This window comes from Carlito syrichta, unplaced genomic scaffold (assembly GCF_000164805.1).
Source record: "Carlito syrichta isolate Samal-C Ts95f unplaced genomic scaffold, Tarsius_syrichta-2.0.1 Scaffold314676, whole genome shotgun sequence".
Classification (NCBI taxonomy): Eukaryota; Metazoa; Chordata; class Mammalia; order Primates; family Tarsiidae; genus Carlito; species Carlito syrichta.
Window position 1 is genome coordinate 263612 of NW_007258772.1, and position 23833 is coordinate 287444.

General features: G+C 37.7%; 1 protein-coding gene across 1 annotated transcript in view; it reads right to left on the bottom strand.

The window, feature by feature from the left end:
- Nucleotides 1-410: 410 nt before the first annotated feature.
- PID1 (phosphotyrosine interaction domain containing 1) overlaps nt 411-23833 on the bottom strand; it is a 134044-nt gene continuing 110621 nt past the window's right edge. Inside the window, exon 2 of the mRNA XM_021719418.1 lies at nt 411-2556. Within this exon, the coding sequence (XP_021575093.1) occupies nt 2080-2556 (477 nt within the window). The 3' untranslated portion in view covers nt 411-2079. The remainder of the gene's footprint in view (nt 2557-23833) is intronic.

A 23833-nucleotide genomic window follows, 5' to 3' on the forward strand; every position in this document is an offset into this window, starting at 1 on the left:
CATAGCCTGGAGGAGACATTTTTTAACCAGTCTCATAAAAAAAAAAAAAAAATTCACTCAGTGTTTACCTTCTAGTGTAGGTTCTCCAAAGATGTCCATACAATGTCTATAAGATTTTTGCAAAGAGCAATCCTTTACAAAATGTTCTAGAAGACTCTACTGAAGTTGTCCACCACACTAAATAACTATTGCAACTGTTGCTGTGTCACCATCTCAGTTAAGGAGCACACAGAAATTAAAAACAAACTGAACATTTAGAAAAATAAAGCAATATTTTGAACCATCATCAAAGAATGGATTCTTTATGACCAAGTTTTAAAATATTTTTAGATAAAATTGTCCTGTTTGCTCATTTTGATCTATTTTGTTCTTGAGGTTGTTGTCACTTGAAAAAGGAAAGACACATAAAGTATGAAACGCCTCAGCTTTATTAATGCAAACATATTTTTATTAAAGAATGAATGCATTTATGCTAAAGAATAGTTTACATATGTTGTAAAGCAACAAGCACATCTTCAAGAGGTGAATCCTCCTCAGTATGACTCCATGCTTATTCTACATGCCTGAAAACTGGACCCACACATGGGGCACATTACACACACACAAACGCATACACGGACACATAGATACGCAGACCAAAATGCTGACACCATTGCTCTCTGGATTGGACTACCTCTCACTTAAGGCTTCTTAGGCGCCACAGTGCCCTTGCATTACTGGGAATAAAAGCGGATTTTTATAAAAGAGCAGCATTACTGGAAAAGTAGTCATCTGCTCTCGGCCTTTAATGTATGTATATTAACAAATACTTTCAATTTCATTCAATGTTGACTCTGTGTTCATGATATTTAAAGATCTATGAAACTGAGACATCTCAGGATTTTTTAATGATAACTTATCATTCAAAATAATAGAAAAAAATGGGTAATTCTGACCTTAGGATACCACCAGTTTTAATCTTACCTCAAGGTAAGATTTCTCTTTAGGTTAAGCTGGACATCGGTTCTCTAGACAAGCCAAGTTAATTTAACTCATTCCCTATCCAAGTGCAATGTTAAGTGATGGGGGCAAGGCTTCCTTGGTGATGCCAGATCAGGATTTGAAGCCTGCCAGGAAGGATGTATCAGATGGGACCATTAATTAAATAAGTTATCCTAAATCTGAGCTGAAACAAAAGGACAGCCTACAAAGAGTTTGCTCACTTGCTAATCACTCATTCCTCTTTTTCAGAGTTTCTGTCATTGCAGCTGTTTTAAACTGCTGGTTTGTTTGTTTGCTTCATTTACTTGGTTATTTTCTTTCCTTTTGGTGTCCTGCACTGTCTGTTGATATTTCATCCCTCTAGGGATATCAGAAGGGGAAAGAGGGTGAATGGGGCAGGAGGAGGGAAGGGGTTATTAGTAGTTGCAAGTATTCTAAGAAAATAGATGAAGTGACTACAATAAGAGGGTACTACTTGATATATTCATGTAAATAAAAGCATTATCTTTAACTGTGAATTAACTGCCAACTATCAGGTTGTTAGTTGTAAAGCTCCATAAAGGCTGTGCTGATTTGCATACTGAGGAGAGAATCTGAAACATGCCATGGGAGAGGGGCTCTCAGGATCCTCCTGAGGTGTTCCTTCAACCCTGTGGCCAGCATCTGCACAGCACTCCCGGCACCACCCTCACTCAAGATCTCACAGATGCCTCTACCATTCTTGTGGATTTTATAAGGCAGATCAAGATGATCCATCAACTAACAGCCGCAAAGTATTTGAGAGTGGTGAAAACTGGCATGAAGCTCTCCCACAGGGAGGCATTGGGAAACAAGAAAAACAATAAGAGTCTAGAACCTTACTCCCCATCCATACCCCCACCCTCCTCACAAGTCACAGCAGCAGCAGATTTCAATGTAACGTAATTACTTTAATGATACATTTCTTTAGATTTAGAATTGCTCTTCTGAATTTAAAAAGCTTTGTCAGCCAATAGTTTGGCAGTCTTTTCATCCCAAATTTGAATTGTTGCTTACTCATCTCTTATCTTGAACTCCTTGACCAATACTGCCTTTGCTGAAGCATCATCTCAAGTTCATTCAGCCATCGTCGGATTCCAATTCCTGGGACACCTCTTCAGAGGAACTGTTGCTGTGGATTCGTCCGTCGCTCTTCATACTGTGGAAAGTCTTCCTGAAGGCCTCCATCATGGCATGGGCCAGTTTCTTGGCCTCCAGCTTGCTCTCGCACTCCACAGCATGGCAGTCCATCTGGTAGGACAGGTCATCGTTGATCTCCCTGTACACCCAGGCGAAGATGTTGGGGCTCACGTTGTGGTCGGCAGTGCAGTAAGCGATACGGGCCACTTGGAAGGTATCCATGTGGACTGTGGCTTCCCCTTTATGGTCGAGGTGATGGAGCCACACTTGGAATGGTCGGATTTCCAGGAGGGCATTGGCTGGAAAGACATCTTCTCGGGCTAGCGTGTGCTTCTTCCAGAGCTCAATGACTGGCTTCTCTGTGCAGCCTGACAAAAATTGCATGCCAGTGGTGGAGACTTTCCCTAGATAAGTAACCTGCAGATACAAGACAGGAAGAAAAATGGAGAGGTCAGCAAGCAGTTGGCTCTCTGTTCTAACAGACTTAATGAGTAGAGAAATGTTTTGAATAGTCAGTGTCACATTGGAAAGACAAAGAGGTTTCTTTCTTGCTTTCTGAAAAAATATCTGCTATCAGAATATCCACCTTATCTCCCTTGCCAGTTGCGTACTTGGCAAATGTATTTAAATTCTTTAAATAGAGCTGGATCTTTAAAATCTAATTTCTAGAGATCTATTCTCTGTCTCCCCACCCCTCTTTTAAACTCTAATTAGAAGAACTGAGTATGATATTTTATACAATCTGGCATTTCTTTAAAATCATAAAGTCACTCAAAGTTTATTTTCAGCCAAACACATACCAAATTTAATAATAAAAAGGAATAAAAAGGATGCTACATCTGGAAAACAAAATCTTTATTGAACTTATCTCCTAGCCTGGTTCTCTTTCCAAATCTTTCAGTGTTTGATTTCACTTAGACACTTGCTTCTAGTGCCAAGGATGCAAAAATTGCTCTATTTAAATTACAGCCTGAAACATAATTGTTTTCCTTCCTAAGATAAATTTTAAAAATAACAGCAATGCCCAGTTAATCTTCCAACCTAAATAGTTTTTGAACTGATGGGCGTCTGGTTAAGAGATAATAAATGAAGTATCAACAGATGGGTTAAAACTAGAATACTGGCTTATCACATAGCTAGACAGGCGGTACTAAAACTAAAAATAATAATAATAACAACAATAATAACTCCAAATGATTCCAACAATGCTTTAAAAAAAAAACTTGTTTATGCTATACCAAGAAGAGATTTTCATTCTTTCATTTTTTTTCATTCATCAAAATTGACAATACTGCTACCATAGAGGCACAGGCATTATGGAAATGCATAGTTCTTAAGAGATCACATCTAATAAATAACACAAGCCAGGCTCGGTGGCTCCGCCTGTAATCCCGTGCCTTTGGGAGGCTGAGGTGAGTGGATTGCCTGAGCCCGCGGGTTCGAGACCCACCTGGGCAGCGAGACCTCATCTCTACAATAAATAAAAAAATCAGCCGGGCGTAGTAGTGCATGCCTGTAATTCCAGCTACTGGGAAGGCTGAGGTGGAAGGATCGCCAGAGCCCAGCAGGTTGAGGCTGCAGTGGCCGGGAGCGGCCACTGCACTCCAGTCTGTGCGACAGAGTGAGACTCCAACTCAAAACAAACAAACAAACAAACAAACAAACAAAAAAACAAAATAAATAACACAAAATAGTGTATCGTTATGTTTAAAATTAGTGACACAAACGTAAATACTATGAATGTGAGGAGGGAAAGACCAGAAAAAGGTTCTTGGGACCATGAAAATTGAGGAAATACATTTGATCAAAATAATTCCAAATCAATGTTTATGTGTAGGGACAATGTTTGGAAATAGGACTAGAAAGGCCACATACAAAACATTTAAAACACAGAAGCTAATGACTATGGTATCTTTCTGTGGTTAGTTATCTCTCAAAAAGAATTAGTTGGACAGTCCCTTTAAAAACTAATTTTTTAGTCAAGATGTACAGGTGCTATACATTCTATAAATCTTTATGGCGAATCTATGAAACACAGTGGAAATGTGCCAGATAGGTGTGCGATAGGGGGTGACATGAAAGTGGGGAGGGCCAAAAATCAGTAGGAAGGAAATAACTCAGAGCACAGTCTTTGAGGCAAGTGAAGTCTAAGTTTAAATCCTAGCTTCACAGTTCACCAGATAAGTGATTCTGGACAAACTTTTAACCCTTGGCCTGTGCAAAGACTGGATAGAAGGCAGATCACAAAAAGGGCAGGGAGAGGTACAGCAAAATACCTTTATATTCTTACACTCTGGATTGGTGTAAGAATATAAAGATCGATTTGTGAAAAGATGCATAATATAGGTTTCTTGAATAATATTTACTGAAAATGTGAGCCCTGTTAATGGTATTTTATAACATCATTATTATTTTTTCTAACAGCCTTATTATTTTTTAAAATAAGTGAAATTCATATTACATAAAATTAACAATTTTAAAGTGTACTATTCAGGAGCTTATCTGGCTTTTTCTACTTAACATATATTTTCAAAGGTTGTTCTGATAACAGAAGGCCTCAGGAAGGGGAGTTATTGGATCAAGGCATCAGGTCTCAAAAGCTAGGAAGAAATCAAGGTGGTAAAAAGGAAGAGGGAGTATAAAGGTAAGGCTGAAGTAGGGAAGATATCAACCTGCTTGGGAAAATAGACCACTTTGGCCTGACCACACATGAAGTCATAGCCTAAGACAGCCCTGAAGAAGAAGCTGTGGTAGAGGTCCATGACTGTTTGATATAAATAGGTTAACTTACGTGGGATGGTCCTGCATGCAGCCTAAGGAGTTAGGACTTTGTGGCTCCTGATGGAATGCTACTGAAAATCTAGGATCCAAGGAGTTCTTGGATGCAGTAAGAGCTTGCAAACTCAGAAGATTTGCCACTCCTAGATAAGGAGGACTGGCTGATAACAAACACAGCTAGGGGGCAAAGATGACCTGAACTAGGAATAGAGTCCATGGAAAAGAACAGGAGAAGACAGATTAAAATGATATTGCAGAAGTAAAACTGACAATTCAGGTTGAGTATCCCTTATCTAAAAATATTTGGAACCAGGAGTGTTTCAAATTTCAGATCTTTTTGGATTTTGCAATATTTGCCTGCACATAATGAGATACCTTAGGAATGAGGCCCAAGTCTACACGTGAAATTTATGATCTGTATATACATTATACACATAGCCTGAAGGTAGTTTTATACAATAGTTTGAATAATTTTGTGCACGAAACCAAGTTTGTAGAAAGTATAAGTGTCACTATCTCAGTCAACCATGTGGACAATCTGTGATTGCTTGGCATCACCATTATTTCTGACTCTGAATTTATATGCTACTGATAAGCAATCGCTTTCTTATACATATTCACATGTAAGTACTTAACAGTAAAAAAGACATACCATTAATACAGTGAAAAAAATAATGTGTTCAGGGTAACTAAGCTGCACAATAGCATCACCAGAATACCTGTATCAGCTGTTAGAAAATAGTGACAGCAAACAAGGGCAGGCTTTCAGTCTTTACTTACATGCTGTGTTTTGCTTAAAAGGTTACTGGATACTGCATTTTATTTTATTTTATTTTATTTTCAGTTGGAGTCTCACTCTGTCGCCCAGATTGGAGTGCAGTGACCGCTCCTGGCCACCGTGGCCTCAACCTGCTGGGCTCCGGCGATCCTTCCGCCTCAGCCTTTCAAGTAGCCGGAATTACAGGCATGTGCTACCATGCCTGGCTGATTTTTTTTATTTATTGTAGGGATGAGGTCTCACTGCCCAGGCGGGTCTCGAACACGCGGGCTCAGGCAATCCACTCACCTCAGCCTCCCAAAGGCGCAGAATTACAGGCTGAGCCACCGAGCCCGGCGCATTTTAATTTTTAAATGAGAAGGAACAAAGCAGTTGAATGGTAAGAAAGTGGCTCCTCCAGGGATGAGGCAGCATTCTGCAGGATGACTATTAAAAATGTTTCCTTCTGAGTCACCTGCCTCATTAACAATGCTTTTTGTCTTAGAAGCCGTTTTTGGTTTTATAAGTTGACATGATTTCTTGTTCTCTTATGAGTGCATGCTGCTCTAGACCTTCGATAAGCCCATCACACATTTTCTTTATGTCACATATAGGTACTTTTTTTGTGTTGTGTTGACAATGTCATCTTTATTGATGAGCACCTGTGGTTTGACTGTGAGTGATCACATAAGATCAGGTGTGGAATTTTCCATTTATAGCATCATGTTGGTGCTCAAAAAGTATCAGACTTTGATGCATTTCATATTTTGGATTTTCAGATTAGAGATACTCAGCCTATAGTTAACATAGATAGAAGGAAGAAAATGACTCAGACAGATACTGCAAGCACCTATACTCCCCAAGGAGAGCAACCAGTTGAACAGCTTACTGTGACTCTGGATTGGAGTAAGAATATAAAGATCAATTTGTGAGAAGATGCATAGTATAGGTTTCTTGAATAATATTTACTGAAAATTTAAGTCCTGTTAATGGTATTTTATAACATCATTGTTGTTTTTTTCTAATAGCCTTATTTTCTTTATAAAGTGAAATTCATATTACATAAAATTAACATTTTTAAAGTGTACTATTCAAGAGCTTATCTGGCTTCTTCTACTTAACATAATGTTTCCAAAGCTTGTTCAAGGTATAGCATGTATCAGTACTTCATTCTTTCTATGATACCTTTACTTTTGATAGTTTAAAAGTTGGGGAGACAATTATGGGGAGATGATAGATAGCATAGAAAGCACCAGGAATCGAGACAATAATACATTGTCAGAATCTGTCTGATGCAACTATTTTGGAGTTGCATCTATTGAAGTCTTGCAACTTCCAGGGGCAAGTTTAGAAGATAAATGAGTTTTGTCCAGTTTCAGCCTTTTGTTCAATGTCAGTTACAGTAATAGCTACCCATCTTCCACCTTTAACTCTATAGCAGGAAGCTGTGCATGTGCTTTTGGAGAAAACTGCATATAGCTTGTGGAAGCTAGTATGGACAAAAATGACCCTTTTCTTCAAATATTGAGTATCAGTGTCTGACTGCTGTTTCTATCATGATAGTACAAACACAAGGAGTACCATTGTTGCGAACCTTCTCCCATTGCTGAAAGTACCTCTCCCTGTGGCTGAAATGATTTCTAGTTAAAGAGTCAGTGCCACCTCCTTCACTTTTCTTTTTTTTCCCCTTTAAGATCAAGGCATACACACATGCTAAAAGAAAGGCTCAGGCTCCAAAAAAAAAAAAAAAATTGGAGAAGTCCTTAAGTTTACACCTGAGGCTAACCCATAGCACAGAAGTGGTCTATGACAATTAAAATATAAATAAATAAACAAAATCAACACCAAACCCAGAAAACGCTGGGGAAAAAGGAGAATCCAGAGTTATCACATTATTAGATTCAAATGTCCATTTTTCAACAACAAAACAACAAGGCAAACAAAGAAACAAAAAAGTATGACCCATTGAAAACAAGAAATAAATATATAAACATAAATTATCCGTGAAAAATAACTGATGGCAGATCTACTAGACAAAGACTTTAAAACAATTGTCTTAAAGATGCTCAAATAAATATGTGAAGAAAGTCAAGAAAATTATTTATGAACAAAATGGAAATATTAACATAGAGAAAAAAAACTAAAAGAAAAAGAAATTTAGGAGTTGAAAAGTGAAATAACTGAAATGAAAAGTTTTCTAGAGAACGCAAAGGTAGATTTGAGCAGACAGAAGAGAGATCATTGGTACAGAGTATAGAGCCTAGAAAGAAACACTCACATTTATGGTCAAATGTTTTAAAAAATGGTGCTAAGAAAGATTCAATGGAGAAAGAATAGACTTTTCAACAATGGTGCTGATAAAACTGAGTATCTACATACAAAAGAATGAAGTTGGACCCTAAACTTACACTATATACAAAAATTAACTCTAAATGGATCAAAGAGCTAAACTAAGAGCTGAAACTATAAAGCTTTCAAAAGGAAGATTAGGGCAAAAAACTTTATGCTATTGCATATGACAATGATTTATTGAATACGACACCAAAGGCACTCATAGATAACAAATGAAAAAATTGACAAATTGAACATGAAAATGTATGCACCAAAAGACAATATCAACAAATTAAAAAGGCAACCTACAGAGTGGGAGAAAATATTTGCAAATCATATATCTGATAAGTGGTTAATATCTAGAATACATAGAGAATACCTAAAAGTCAACAACAACAAAACAAAATAAAAACAATTTTAAAATGGGCAAAGGATTTTAATAGATTTTTCTCCAAGGAAGTTTAAAAAAATGGCCACAAGCACATGAAAAGATGCTAACATCATTAGGGGAATGCAAATTAAAATTACAATCATATACCACTTTACACTCATTAAGATGGCTGCTATTGAAAAAAGCAGAAAATAACAAGTATTGACACGGATGCAGAAAAAAAATTATTGTGCACTGTTGGTAGAAATTTGAAACAGTACAACTACCATAGAAAACAGTATGGTGATTTCTCAAAAATTAAAAATAGAGTTACCATATAATTCAGCAGTTTTACTTCTGGGTATATACCCCAAAGAACTAAAAGCAGGGTCTTGAAGAGATATTTGGACACCCAATTCATAGAAGCATTATTCACAATAGCTAAAAGGTAGAAGCAACCCAGGTGTTTATTGACAGACAGATAAACAAAATATGGTATATGCCTACAATGAAATATTATTCAGCCTTAAAAAGAAACAGAATTCTGATATATGCTGCAGCTGGATGAACTTTGACAATTTATTCTAAGTGAAATAAACCAGACAAAAAGACAAATACTTTATTATTCCACTTCTATAAGATATTTAGATTAGTCAAAATCATAGACACAGAAATTAGAATGGTGGTTGCCAGGGGTTTGGGAGAGGAGCAAAGGAGGAGTTACTGCTTAATGGGTAGAGTTTTAGTTTCACAAGGTGAAAAGAGTTCTAGAGATGGATGGTGTTGATGGCTGCACATACGAATGTATTTAATACCACTGAACTGTATACTTAAAAGTGGTTAAGATGGTAAATTTTAAGTTGCATATATTTTACCACAATTTTAAAAATGGTAAGGATGCACGGATGTGAAATGAGTTTCAGTGCCCAAAGGGAGGTGTGTTCTTTCTTACTATTCACTGAAACTAGACATAACTATATTTATGTTTAATAGACAAAATCTTTAATTTGCTCTAAGCAATCTCCTCTCTCTCTCTCTCTCTCTCTCTCTCTCTCTCTCTCTCACACATACACACACACAAATACACTCATTTTTTAAAAAAAATTATATAGGAATGTATATCACAATACAATTAAAAATACTTCTAGGCCAGGCTCGGTGGCTCAGCCTGTAATCTCGCGCTTTGGGAGGCTGAGGTGAGCGGATTGCCTGAGCCTGCAAGTTCGAGACTCTCCAGGGCAACTTGGCAAGACCTCATCTCTACAATAAATCAAAAACTAGCAAGGCATGGTAGTGCGTGCCTGTAGTTACAGCTACTTGGAAGGCTGAGACAGAAGGATCGCCGGAGTCCATTAGGTTGAGGCTACGATGGCCAGGAGCATGCCACTGCCACTCCAGTCTGGGCAACAGAGTGAGACTCCAACTCAAAAAAAAAAAAAAAAAGCTTCTAAAAAACTTTTTTAGAAGTTGTAGATAACTCATTCCAATGAAAACATTTTATAGTAGTAAAATTTTGACAAGAGAAAATGTCCTCCTCTTTATAAATATTTATTACTTATAAGATAAACATTTTAAGGGAAATAGTGTTTTATTGTGGAGGTATGCTTATGAGTAGTATGGAACAGAGATGAACAGCTCAAAGTGTTCTAATAAGACAACAATTTAAACTACTTAATTCATAGACATTTATAAAAATAATTTTAAAACACTAAGGTCCAACATAATACATAGATATAATCTCTTGGTATTTTAACTTATTATAAAAGTAACCTTTACTTAGTGGCCCAGTTTCACTAGTGACACATGAATAGCACATTAAATATCAAGTGTAAGTTGCAAATAACCATTTGCCTATGCCCACAGCCAAATCAAACCCCACATTTTATGGTAAAAAGCACTTTGTAGCTATAAGATCCATCAACAGCCCTGTGGGTCTGGATGTATTATCATTACTCACCCATTTTTAAGCCCAAAACCTTAGATGTATCCAGAATTACCTAGACAGTCAGGCAGACGCACTGGGATACACAGTTTATACAGAAAAGTGTTGGGATTTCAGCAATATTTTGATGATTTATAAGAAAAATGGCATAAAAGAAAGAGCCTATACAAATACCTGTAGAATTTCTAGACCACTTGACTATTTCATGAGGGTCATTCCCATTTGATTTCATATTTTCAGCTGTTTATTCATTATTCCTGTTTTTACACTGTAAGAGAAATTTTGACTTTACATGAATATCCCAGATGTAGTAGATTCCCCTAAAGAATTATCAGCACTCTACGCTCTGGTACTTTTGTAAATCACATCCTCTTCCATGGCAACATATACCCAGCATTTTTAAATAAAAATTTTATTCTTGTTTTATAAGTGCAGAAAGATTCAGAAATCTTCTAAAATTACCAGATAAAACTCAAAAAAGTATAATCTATTGAAACACGAAGTGAAAGAAAATAAAATTTTTAATCTAAAGAACTTCAGACTTTTGGCATTTTTAAAAAAAGTTTCTGTGAACAGAGAAACATAAATGTGTTCTACCAATACTAACCCTGAATATTACATTAGCTTTGTTTTGCAAAGTTGCAAAGCCTGCAAATGGGAAATAAGAGTGGTCTATGAGATCACACCCCTCAGCAGTGATATTGACAAGGGTCAACATGACACTGGGGACGTTTACAATTTACATCTCCTCTCAACTGGAATTTGCAACAGAGGCTACACAGGCGAGGGTGGAGAGACAAGCCCTTCCTACAAGCACATAAGCAAGCAGCAAATATGTCCTAAATGTGCCCCTAAAATACCAGAGAGTGGTCAATTTCTTGGGAACTGTACAGCAGTTTCATCTCTATGGCTTGATACTATAGGGGGCTACCCACTTCAGGTCTTGGCTGGACTCCTGGCTGTATTCTCTTTGATTAAAGTGAGCTGGCCCTGCTCAAACCTCCCTAAGTTGAACCAGTAATAAACTGTTATAGGAATCCTAGTGGGTCTGGTTAACACAATACATGAGTTGGAGGGTCTTATTTATGATACCGGGTAAACTTTGTGAAGTTAATGAGACTCTTGTTTTGTTACCTTCGCAGGGTTGATAAAGTTGTCTGAAGTCCCAAGAGATTACATAAATATGAAAAAATATTATTAACAAGTTGGCACTTCTTAAACAAATATAGATAAATAATTATCTGAATAGAGTTTCCCTAAAAATGGAACGCAAAAATGATAAAAATCATGTAGTAAGACAGACTCCCCTCAGAATGACCCTTTTAAATCAGCCTTGCTATCATCCATAATGGCCTGTGTCCAGAATCCTGACCTATGTCAATGCACTTCCCCCTAGTAAGTCAATTATTTACCAATTGCTTACATATTTCCCAATTCTCCTATTAAATTTTCCAGAGTTTTGTATTAACCAATAGTGTTGACTTAAGTCACTGAAAAACACTATTCAGACTTTAAAAACAAGTGAACTGCCTTCTTTATGTTTTGCATATAGTTTAATAGAAATGCACCTTATGGCTCTGATTTTCAAGGGCAATAGAGTAAACACTTTTAAAAAATTTTAATTCCTTCAAAATACCAAAGATTTAGTTATGTTTCACATGCAATCATAATCTCTGTGTATATAGGACCATAGAATACATATGTCCCAATAAACAGAAACCCTGTCATATGGGGCATTATATTTGCAATCTCTATAACAAAACTGTTAAAGCAATTTACTCTAAATATATAGAGAGAGGTCCCTTCTTGCCACAGGTTTCCTCATGCAGGAAACTTCCCTCGCATATTCCTCTGTGGGCATGCCCTCCTTATGAGTAAGAATACAGACCTCGGGCAACCCCCTCGGGTCCCCTCCCACTGTTGGAGCTTTTCTGTCCTCTCAATAAATCCTGCTTTAAAAAAAAAAATACAGAACTCAATGTGCAAGGCTGCATCAGGGAGTTCCACTCCAACATAGCTGTGCCCCCATTTCAGGTCTGGTTAATGAGAATCCTGTTATCCCACCCGCCTACGAAAGAGGTGATTGCTTTCTAGATGATTAAGTTCCTTCCTTCTAATCACCAACCTTAAGAGTTGCAATCTTCCAGAGCCACAAAGTAGACAGAAAACACCGACTCACAAAATTGGTCACAAAATTTATCCAAAATAGTACGCAGATTCTTTTTTCAAGCTTTTACCACCCAGAGTGTTGGAATAAAGGATTGGGAAGACAGCAAGAGAAGTCTTCGGAAGGAGTAACAACTAGTTGAAAATTGCAGTAAATACCAGCATCTTTTTTATGGTTGCAGAAACAGGCATTGGGCAAGAAACTTATTACCAATGAATCATTCTAAGAGAAATAAACAAACAGCAAAAAAATGAAAGTTTTCCACATGCATCATTCAATGGCATAAACTGATGTCCCAAACACAGACGTTTGCAATGTGTGTAAATGGGTTCTATCCAATCCCAGCTGATGAAGTTATTTGAGAATATTCACAGCATGTGAAAATATAGAGAGGCTATGGAGCGAAGGGGCCTGCGAGAGTGTCTGCAGCATTAAGAGCATCGGATCAGGAGAAACCAATGTCCTCAGAATCTCTCCTTCCTACCCTTGAGTTTTCCAGCACCCTAGTCAGCTCTTCATTCATGAATCACCGTTCCCTGCTCATCTGTGGCAAAACAAACCCTAGTTGCCTGACATTTATCCTTCTGGCTGAGTGGCACCATTAGTTTTTCTTGGTGGCCTGTCTATATTTCATTCTGGCCTGAGAAGCGCTTGTTTAGAACCTGACTTACCTTATGACAGACTAGAGATTAGGATGGAAAAAGAGTCCCTAAACAAGGATAGAAGATGGGATGGATAATCACACAAGAACCTAGCACCTGGTTTCCTGAGAATCTTCAACCTTCCAAGCTGAATAAACCCAGCTTCACAAACCCAGCTTTGAGTCCAATTTGCTGCTGGGTTTCTCAAGAGCGGGATGTCCATAATAAAGACTCTCTAACAGTCTTTCTTGGGATATAAAAGATCTTGCTGTTTTTCTTTTGTCTGTAGGAGACTTCCTTTTCCCAGTTGACATAAAATAGCATGATAGAAAAAGATGATGGAGAAAACTTAACTGGGAATCCTAACAGACTTTGGGTTAGGATGAAGATGAGAAAAAGAAAAGCCACTCTTAACCCTGAGCCAAATACCAGAGTCAAGCTCCTCTTCTCTTAGGTTGATTCCCACTTACATATTTCAGAGAAGGGGGAAAGGGCATGACACAGAGATTTATGACAACAGTTTAAATCCACTCTTTCCTTGTTGTCCACAGAGGAGCAAAAAGTGCCCTAGGCATTTTGAAGAGTCAGATGGCTCTATGTGCCAATTACCAAACAATCTAACATGCAAACCTCAATTTGCAAGTTACAACCATGAACCTATATTACACAAGCTTTAAGCCACAAAAAAGATAGACACTGTTCACAGTGAAATCTATGGTGTCACTTTTAGCAAAATAATACATTATGAAGGTCAGAATTTGAACCTGGGCACTAAGATCCAGAACCTCTGCTTTCACTTGCTCTATCTCAACTGCCCTTACCAAGGCTGTTCCTTTTAGACTTATGGTCAATCTGTCAACAAGCTCCCATCTGGATCCTCTGGATACCCCTGCCCAGTTTTAGCATCACCCATCAAAAAGTTGAGGGGTTCCCAACCAGTCTTCCTGGGCCCTGGAGTAACCCATCAAAATAGCAAAAGAGAATAGTGCTCTGGGAACTATTTTCAATATTGTTTTTTTTGAGTTGGAGTCTCACTCTGTCGCCCAGACTGGAGTGCAGTGGCCGTTCCCGGCCACCGCAGCCTCGACCTGCTGGGCTCCGGCGATCCTTCACCTCAGTCTTTCGAGTAGCTGGAATTACAGGCAAGCACTACCACACCCAGCTGATTTTTTGATTTATTGTAGATATGAGGTCTTGCTGCCCAGGCGGGTCTCGAACCCACGGGCTCAGGCAATCCACTCACCTCAGCCTCCCAAAGGCGTGGGATTACAGGCTGAGCCACCGAGGCCGGCTATTTTAAATATTTTAAGAGCACTGAAAAAAGTTGTTTTCTGGCAGTATCTCTCTTATGGTATATGTATATTTTTAGCAAATAATGAATTCACATATACATAATGTGATTTTTGGACAAATGAAATTGTTCAAAACATAGAGCTCATGATGAAAAATATGTACCTTGTCAGTGTTCACACTGGAAACCAGTGATCAAAATCAGGCCACTCATTTTCCACTGGGAGGTCAGTGGCTGTCCCAGGGCTCAACAATGACAGAATCAACTCTTGGGTCCATGTTCAAAGAAACATTTTTCTTCCAACTCAGTATACAATTCCCTGATCTGACTTCTATAATGAGACATATCATTAGATACTGTGATGGTTGATTTTATGTTTTAATTTGGCAAGGTTTTGGTGCCCAGTTGTGTGGTCAAATGCCAGTCTAGATATTGCTGTGATGGTAGTTTTAAAGATATGATTAACATTTAAATCAGTAGACTATAAGTAAAGCAGATTATCCTTCAAAATGTAGGTAGGTCTCATTCAATCAGTTGAAGGTCTCAAAATAGAGAACAGATCCCCCAAGAAGGAAGAAAATTTGCCTCTAGACTGCTTTCAGACTTAAGAGTGCAACATCAACTCTTCCATGGGTCTTCTGTCTGCCTGTTTGTTCTGAATGTTTTGGATTTGCCAGTCCCCACAATCATGTGAGTCAATTCCTTAAAGTGTCTCTTTGTGTTTCTGTATCTCTATATCTCTGTAACTCTCTCTTTATACACATACACACACACACACACACACACACACACACACACGCACGCACGTCTCTGTGTCTTTCTGTCTCTGTTTCTCTCTGTGTCTCTCTGTGTCTGTCTGTATCTATCTATCTATCTATCTATCTATCTATCTATCTATCTATCATCTATCCAGCCAATCATATCAACCTAACACCACTGATACCATTCCTTTGTTGCAGAGGCAACTATTCTGATATCCAAAGATTAAAGGACATTTGCCCCAAATCTATAGCTGGTCTCTGAAAGAATGAGATGTAGAATACAAGTTTTCCACCCCAATGCCAAGGCTCTTTTCATGGCTCCAGTTTCTTCACCTGAAGAGGATTCAAACACATTAGTTTACGTTATTTTATCCCCTACCTTTTCTCAGGCCATTTCTTCAAGTGTCCACACTGAGATCAAGGCCCGATTAGGGACATGGAAAAGTGAAAGACACTCTATCAGGCTTTTAAAACATTCTAAAATAGGTTTAGGGTTAAAGGGACAGTTAAACTGTCCTTAACCTGAGATGTGTCTGTGTAGTCCAGGGACTTTAAATTATAATACATTAATAACTGAAAGATGAAGACAGTATGCATAGTTAATATTCAGTCATCATATTCCTGAAGAACTTTGATATGGTGTTTTACAAAGCAAACAATCTACATCAAATAATAATTATAAAGAGCAAATATTAAGTCTGTGCTAGGTTGGCCCCTATCCCGCCCTTTGTGGGTTGTGTGTCAACATACTAGGCAACATGTGGTGAGGAATTACTCTTGGATCCCAATACTAATGTGGACAGGACTTTGTACATCCCTCAACAAAGGTAGTTGAGAGCCTCAGAAGGCCAGCCCAGGAGGCCTGAACTCAGCTCAGAGAAGACCTAGGCATCCCTTCTGGTTGCAATGGCTCCAGAGTTTACTCCACAACCCTACAGGCTTATGTGTGTCATCCCCAGAGAGCCCGAAAGATTCTGAATCAAAACTAGTTTTGGTTTTTGTTGAGAGCTACCATTTTGTCTTTGCTGCCATTTTGGGGTCTGTTTTTTGGCAGATCTACCTTATCCTCATCAAAGTAAAAGTGGACGCAGCAGTCCTATGGCAAATAGGAATATAGACCAATTGTTGCCATTCCCTGAAAGGCTACCCTTCAAAATTTTTGCCTAATATCTGCTTAGCTAGGTTTGGTTGCTTGGCCAGGAGGTAAAGTGCAAGCCTGGTTGCCTGGACCAGGTCTTTAACTTTGACAGCATAACTCAACAGAAGATTATTACAACTCAGAAGGACTTACAGACTTATTTTTAATTTTCTGAATACTATTAACAGAGCTGGCAGTAGAAAGCAGATTTTATAAAGTGCATATCCTTTGGAACACACGTATGCATATGCCTTGAGTGAGTGATATTTATTTACTTCAATAACTTTCCTAAGGTCAAAAATATTGATACTACTCTTTTAGAATTGTTTAGCTATTTTCCCCAAGTATTTTAATAGGCTATATTTGTACAATCTTTAAAAATGGTAATATAAATTTTACTAGGATATATATTTCCTTTTTATTATGTAAAAACAGATCATAGAGGACAAAAGCAAATTTACTATGATCCAATATCAATGAATAGTTAAGTACTATTTTTGAACTCTAACAAAGAGATGAACACTGCTTCAACTGTTAAATACAGTAGGTGTCTCGCAATTAGGTATTTAAGTGATGGATTTATTTTTGTTACTCATATTAGAGCTTAGTTCCAATGATGCAGAGTGACTTGAGATTCTGTGTCCTATCTCACACTTATCAAGTAGACCCAATGTGCAATTTGTCCTGTCAATTGGCTCTTGGATGTGTGAATCTTAGAAATATTGTCATTGTCACTGTCAAAGACTGAAACGATTTATCTAGAAGGCACTGAAGTGTGCCCCTGAAGACAAAGTCACTTAATAAAAGTGACACTACATTGAAATACACATTCATCTGGCCCCTTCTGGTGAGCTGGCTCAGGATAGTCAAACCTGGAGCTTTTCCACCCAGAGATACAAGAACAATTTATTTCATAACAAGTCTGATATTTCTCCCTCTGCCTTCTAGTCAGAAGAGTATACTGAAAAGGGACAGAAATTCAGCAGAGCTCTCTAGGTCCTAAAATATTCACAATGAGGAAATTCCCTAAATGATAAATCAATATCAAGCACACTGCTTGAGAGTGATCCTGACAAATGGATTCAAGGGACAAACAGTGTGGCAGGTGAAAAATGTCACCAATTTCAGGCCCTGCAGCACTTTATCAATTCATTTTCCATTGTGCATAACTCATTAGGAATGGACCACAGAAGGCTCTAAACATTTAGAGGAAATAATATGGAGACAACATTTGGTTGGAGGTAATCAACACTCACATCAATTGGCTGTAAGTCTAGATATCTTAATAGGCAGCCAGCAGAGGTTTGAAAGAAAAGAATGAGTGGTGCACTGAGGTTAAATATACCTGGAATTGCTGTGTATTCTAGAGAAACGAAGTATCTCCAAATAAAAACCTTTGCACGAATGTTCATGACAACTTCATTTGTAACAGCCCAAAACTAGCAACAGTCTAGATGCCTTTCAACAGACGAATATAAACTATGATACATCCATACCGTGAAATGCTATCCAGCAATAAAAAGGGGTGCACTGCTAATCCATGGAAAAACTTAGGTGAATCGCCAAAGAATTATGATTAGTGAAAAAAGTCAGTCTCATACTATGTGATTCCACTTATATATAATTTTTGGTATAACAAAATTGTAGAAGTAGAGAACAGATTAGAGGTTGCCAGGAATTATGGTGTCTCCCTTTTATTTATGATTATCAACATTCATAATATATTTATATTGCTCTGATATATGCATATTCATACTAATTGTAAGGATAACTCAAACAAGATAAATATTTAAACTTAAAGACATATTGTTACGGAAAATATTGTTGAAAATTGCAATTACTTATATATTTTTCTTACCAAGGAAATATAATGATGTGGGAAATAAATAATTAAGCAACAGTTATAAAATTCACTTTCTACTTTCTCCCTGAGGGAGAATAATTATCTACAGAATGCTTTTTGCAGGATGTACCTGTTTGCCTAGAATTGCTCATGGTAAACAAACCTGGAATCTGTGGATTTATGGCATATGGCTTCCAAGAAAATGTCTCACAATTTAAGTAACTAAGTATAAAATGGGGATGTTTCAAGATCAAAAGGGCTCCTATCTATATAAATGATACAACTATATACGGTCTTAGTGTCTCTTGTGTCAATTTGGGCCAGACCGTGCATAATGCAGCAAGAAAGAACTGGGAGTGCTACCAGGACAGTCCTAACTCTACTCTGTTTTGTTTGTGCTTTCTAATTATTTGCTTCCTTGGAATTGTTAGTGAAGCCTGGTACTGCATGAGATTTCTAATTGGAATATACAATTCTTTGTGTAATTTCCTAGGGTAATAAATTTTAAAAACTTTGAACCATAGACTTATATTAGGATGACATTCTCTGTGGAAAATAGAAGGGTTGTTCAAGTTATAAAAATTATTACTGTTAAAGAAGCCCATGTTCATTATATTTTAAAAGAGATGACAACTTAGTATTTAGTATTGGCTACATTAAAATAACCAAATTATTTAAGATGATAGTATTTAAAATATACTAGAAATTATATCCTTTGCAACTATTTAAACTTATGATTAAAATATTTGATATATACGTAAAAATGCATGAATAGCTAGAATACTTTTATTTAGTAAAATGGAATGAAACCCCTAGATTATGCCTTACTCAACTGATTCTTATTTAAAATATTTACTCGATTAAAGAAATGTAAATTAAAACTACATAGAGCCAGGCTCGGTGGCTCAGCCTGTAATCCCGCGCCTTTAGGAGGCTGAGGTGAGTGGATTGCCTGAGCCCATGGGTTCGAGACCCACCTGGGCAGCGAGACCTCATCTCTACAATAAATCAAAAAATCAACTGGGCGTGGTAGCGTATGCCTGTAATTCCGGCTACTTGGAAGGCTGAGGCGGAAGGATCACCGGAGCCCAGCAGGTCGAGGCTGCGGTGGCTGGGAGCGGCCACTGCACTCCAGTCTGGGCGACAGAGTGAGACTCCAACTAAAAAAAAAAACAAACCAAAAAACTACATAGAAATACCTTCCTCATCTGTCAGACTGAAGAAAATTAAAAAGTATGACCCATATTCTGTTGGCAAGGCTGCAGAAAAACAGACACTCCAATATATTGCTAGTTAAAATGTAAATTGGTACAACTCTTTTGGAAGGGAACTGTCAAAATATAACAAATATATCTAGGAATTTGCCTTAAAGATGACCTTCATCAATATTAACATACATAATCACAAGTTTATCCATTGTGGCATTATTTGTATTTATCAAAGTATAAAACCACCTAAGTGCTCATACAAAATAGAGCAGCTGAACACATTACGGCAGTGGTCCCCAACCTTTTTGGCATCAGGGACTGTCTTTGTGGAAGATAACTTTTCTACGGATGGGGAGGAGATTGTTTTGGGATAATTCAAGTACATAATATTTATTGTGCACTTTATTTCTAATAATTATACATCTCACTGTAAAATTTTTAAGAAGACATGTATGGAAGTGGGAAATAAAATAATGGATGGGCCATCCACAAACTAAAATAAGTGTCAAAATCTGCCACCAGATGCAGCTGTCCATTTGAAGCACATCAACTTACTTCTCATTCCCATTGGGTTTTGATATGAGTCTGCAAGTAATTGACATATTATTGCCTCTGTGCAGTCAAATCTCACTGCTAAAGTTAATCTGTATTTGCATCCACACCCCAGTGCTAGCTTCATCACCTCAGCTCCACCTCAGATCATGAGGCATTAGATTCTCATAAGGACCACACAACCTAGATCCCTCGCATGCACGGTTTACAATAGAGTTCATGCTCCTATGAGAATCTAATGCTGCTGTTCTGACTTGAGACAGAACTCAGGCAGTAATGTGAACAATGGGGAGTGGCTATAAATACAGATGAAACTTCGCTTATTCACCCACAGCTCATCTCCTGCTGTGCAGCCCAGTTCCTAGCAGGTCACTGGCCAGTACCAGTCCTTGGTTCAGGGTTTGAGGCCCCTTGCATTACAGTACATCCATCTAAAATACTATTCCACACGTGTTAAAAAAAGAATGAGAAAGAGCTATGTATTTATAGTGATTTACAGAGTATGTTGCTGTTTGAGAGAAAGCAAAGTAAAAAAAAACTATTTTGCACAAGCAAGAAAGGGAAGTAAGCCAGGCTCGGTGGCTCAGCCTGTAATGCCGGACCTTTGGGAGGCTGAGGTGAGTGGATTGCCTGAGCCCGTGGTTTCGAGATCCGCCTGGGCAGCGAGACCTCATCTCTACAATAAATCAAAAAAATCAGCCGGGCATGGTAGCGCATGCCTGTAATTCCGGCTACTCGGAAGGCTGAGGAAGGATCGCTGGAGCCCAGCAGGTCGAGGCTGCGGTGGCCAGGAGCAGCCACTGCACTCCAGTCTGGGCGACAGAGTGAGACTCCAACTCAAAAAAAAAAAAAGAAAAAGAAAGGGAAGTAAAAGCATTTTTCAAAACATGTTTGCTTATTTGTGGAAAATGAAACACAGGAACAAAAAACCAGATTGGTTACCAACCAAGCCTGCTTCAGAATGGGATGGAAATGATGGGCATGTGGGAATGGGTAGAAGACATGAAGAAGTGGCACTTCTTTAAGTGTATCTTTTTGGATAGTTGTGACTTTTAGAATCCTGGAAAGAAAAATTAATACAATCAAGAAGGATAGGGAGAAATAACATTCAATATAGAATAAAAACAAAAATAAGTAAGCCTAACTGAATTTTAAATGAAAAACATAACTACATTGAAGAGAGGAAAAGATAAATTCAAATAGCATTTTAGCCCAATATTTTGACAATGTTTCCTCGGGCTAAAACAGAAAAATATAAACCATTATTGAACTTTAGTTAGCAGATTTATTTTTCAAAGTGGTGTAGGTTTACAATGCTGAACTTACTCCATGTGTACTAAAGAATTCAGCTAAAAAGTAGTCCTATAGTAAATGTTGAGAAGCAGACTTTTTTTTCACTGTTGAAGAGAGTTATAAATATGGAAAGGGGGGAAGCTAGAAAGAACCCTGTGACATTAGAATAGAATTAGAGTAATTAAGACAAATCCATGGCTTTCAATATACATAGACAGGCAGACACCTCAATATACAGGTAGATTTGTATGTACACACATACATGTACATGTATACATGTATTTCTTCGCTATGCCCAGCACCCTGCAAGCAGTAATATGCCAGTAACTATGAGCACATCTGAAGTCCAGATCTCGGTTTCTAAATATCATTCTCCATTGAAAGTAACCAGCCCTCCCTAGTAATAGCTGATTCCAGATCTGTCACATGAAATTCCAGAACTGTTGCATGAGACATTCCTGGAACATCACATTGTGTGCCACAAAGTTCAAAGAATGACAGAAACATACTTAAACCTTAAACATGCTTAAAGGGGCTCCTGTTAGCCAAACTGGGGACAATTTGACCATCAAAATAATAGTAATGATTATGATTCACAGAATGAGTAAGAATCTGTGAGTCAGTGTTGATATAAATAGATAAATAAATAAATCAGTGAGAGAAAAAGAAAAGTTCTTATAATAGATTGCCAGCTAATTACAGTTGAAGAGTTGATGCAATTAGAAAATCACCATTTGCCAATCACCATTATAAAAAATGTTTCAGGAAAGAAGCATCAATGGATGCAAAAACTAGACACTAAACATTTGATGAGAAATGGGAGATTTGCATAGCCTCAAAATATGGCTACAAGACACTTAGTTACAAACGAAGAGCAGTAAATGTTTGTGGAGAAACCTAACAGACCCCATTACAATCAAGTGAAAATGTAGTATGCACTGTGAAGGATACATCAGTTCTATTACCTCCCTGACAAACCCCTGCACCGAATCGTGTGGAAATGTTGGACAGATCCAAAAAGAAGTATAAAGGCCAGAAAGACAGCAAAACATGACAGAAAGAATGAAGATCTGCTCCAGATTAAAGGACATTGAAATGACCAATCCTATGGTCTGAAACAGATCCCGGGCCATTTATTTTTCTTTTGATACCAAGTGCATTCATTCACAATTGTCAAAATATGAATAAGATCTGTAGATTAGATCACAGTGTTGTATATTAATTTTCTGATTTTGATAATTGTACGACGGTTAAGTGAGCATCCTAGTTACTAAGAACTACACTCTAAAATACAGAGACAGCATGTCTGCTGTTTACTGTCAGATAGTTCAAAAAATAATAATTGTGTGTGTGTGTGTGTATGAAAAAGAAACACACACCTACATATAAAATATAAGTGATAAAGTAAATAAATATTTGAGGAATATGAGCAAAAAGAACATATGCATATTATAATCACTTTTCAACATTTTTGGTCTAAAATTATTTTTCATTTTAAAATGTTTAAAAAAAGGATCAATTAAGACATTTGCTCTTGGCTCAATACTAATTTAAATAAAAAAGAAAAACATTTTTATGAGTATATGTAGTTGACTAAGCAATGTTCATATTCTGATGAGTAAATTCGAGATACATTCAGTCAAAGACCTGTTTGTGGCCAAAATCCACCTCCTCGTGCTGATTGGATCAGTCTATTCTACTCTAATTGTCCTGGTGCATGTGTGTATGTGTGCATGTGTGTGTATCTCCAGGAATTTAAATGAAAATATGACAGATTTAATATGTCCCATATGCCAAAGCAACAGCCCTTATAGAAATAACACCTTTAACAATAAAATCTGTGATCGCTCAAGAGCTTTCAATGTCATATTCTACCTTCTGTTTACAAAGTAGAACCCAATGCATGATGTGAAAGTACTTTTTTTTTTTTTGGAGTCTCATTCTATCACCCAGACTGGAGTGCAGTGGCTGCTCCCGGCCACTGCAGCCTCGACCCACTGGGTTCCGGCGATCCTTCCGCCTCAGCCTTCCGGCCGGAATTACAGACACGCGCTACCATGCCCGGTTGATTTTTTGATTTATTGTAGAGATGAGGGCTCGCCGAGTTGCCCAGGCGGGTCTCGAACCCGCGGGCTCAGGCAATCCACTCACCTCAGCCTCCCAAGGCGCGGGATTACAGGCTGAGCCACTGAGCCCGGCTGTGAAAGTACTTTTAAAGACTATCCCCATTACATTTTTATATTCTTCAATATTGTTATTATTCATCTCCATGTTAGAATTACCACATTGAAAAAAGTTCTAAGGTGTTTACTACTAGATTTCTTTTTATGAAAGGAGAATGATAGCAAATATTTAGAAATGTAGAAGAAAATACTTATAATATAGAGGCTAATGTACTATAGCTTTGAAGGGCATCTGGTTAAAGTGACTGCTGAGAAGTGTATTCTTAACAGACGAGAAGAGAAAAGAAAAAAGTTTTTCTCTCTTTGAATGTTTGGAAAACAAGAATAAGGAATGAAGCCGACTCAGGATATTTTGAGATGAATGACTACTTCAGCAAGTACATTTATTTTTAGTGAGAGTGTAGTTGCGCTGAAGCAAAGGTTTCAAATCATGATGGGT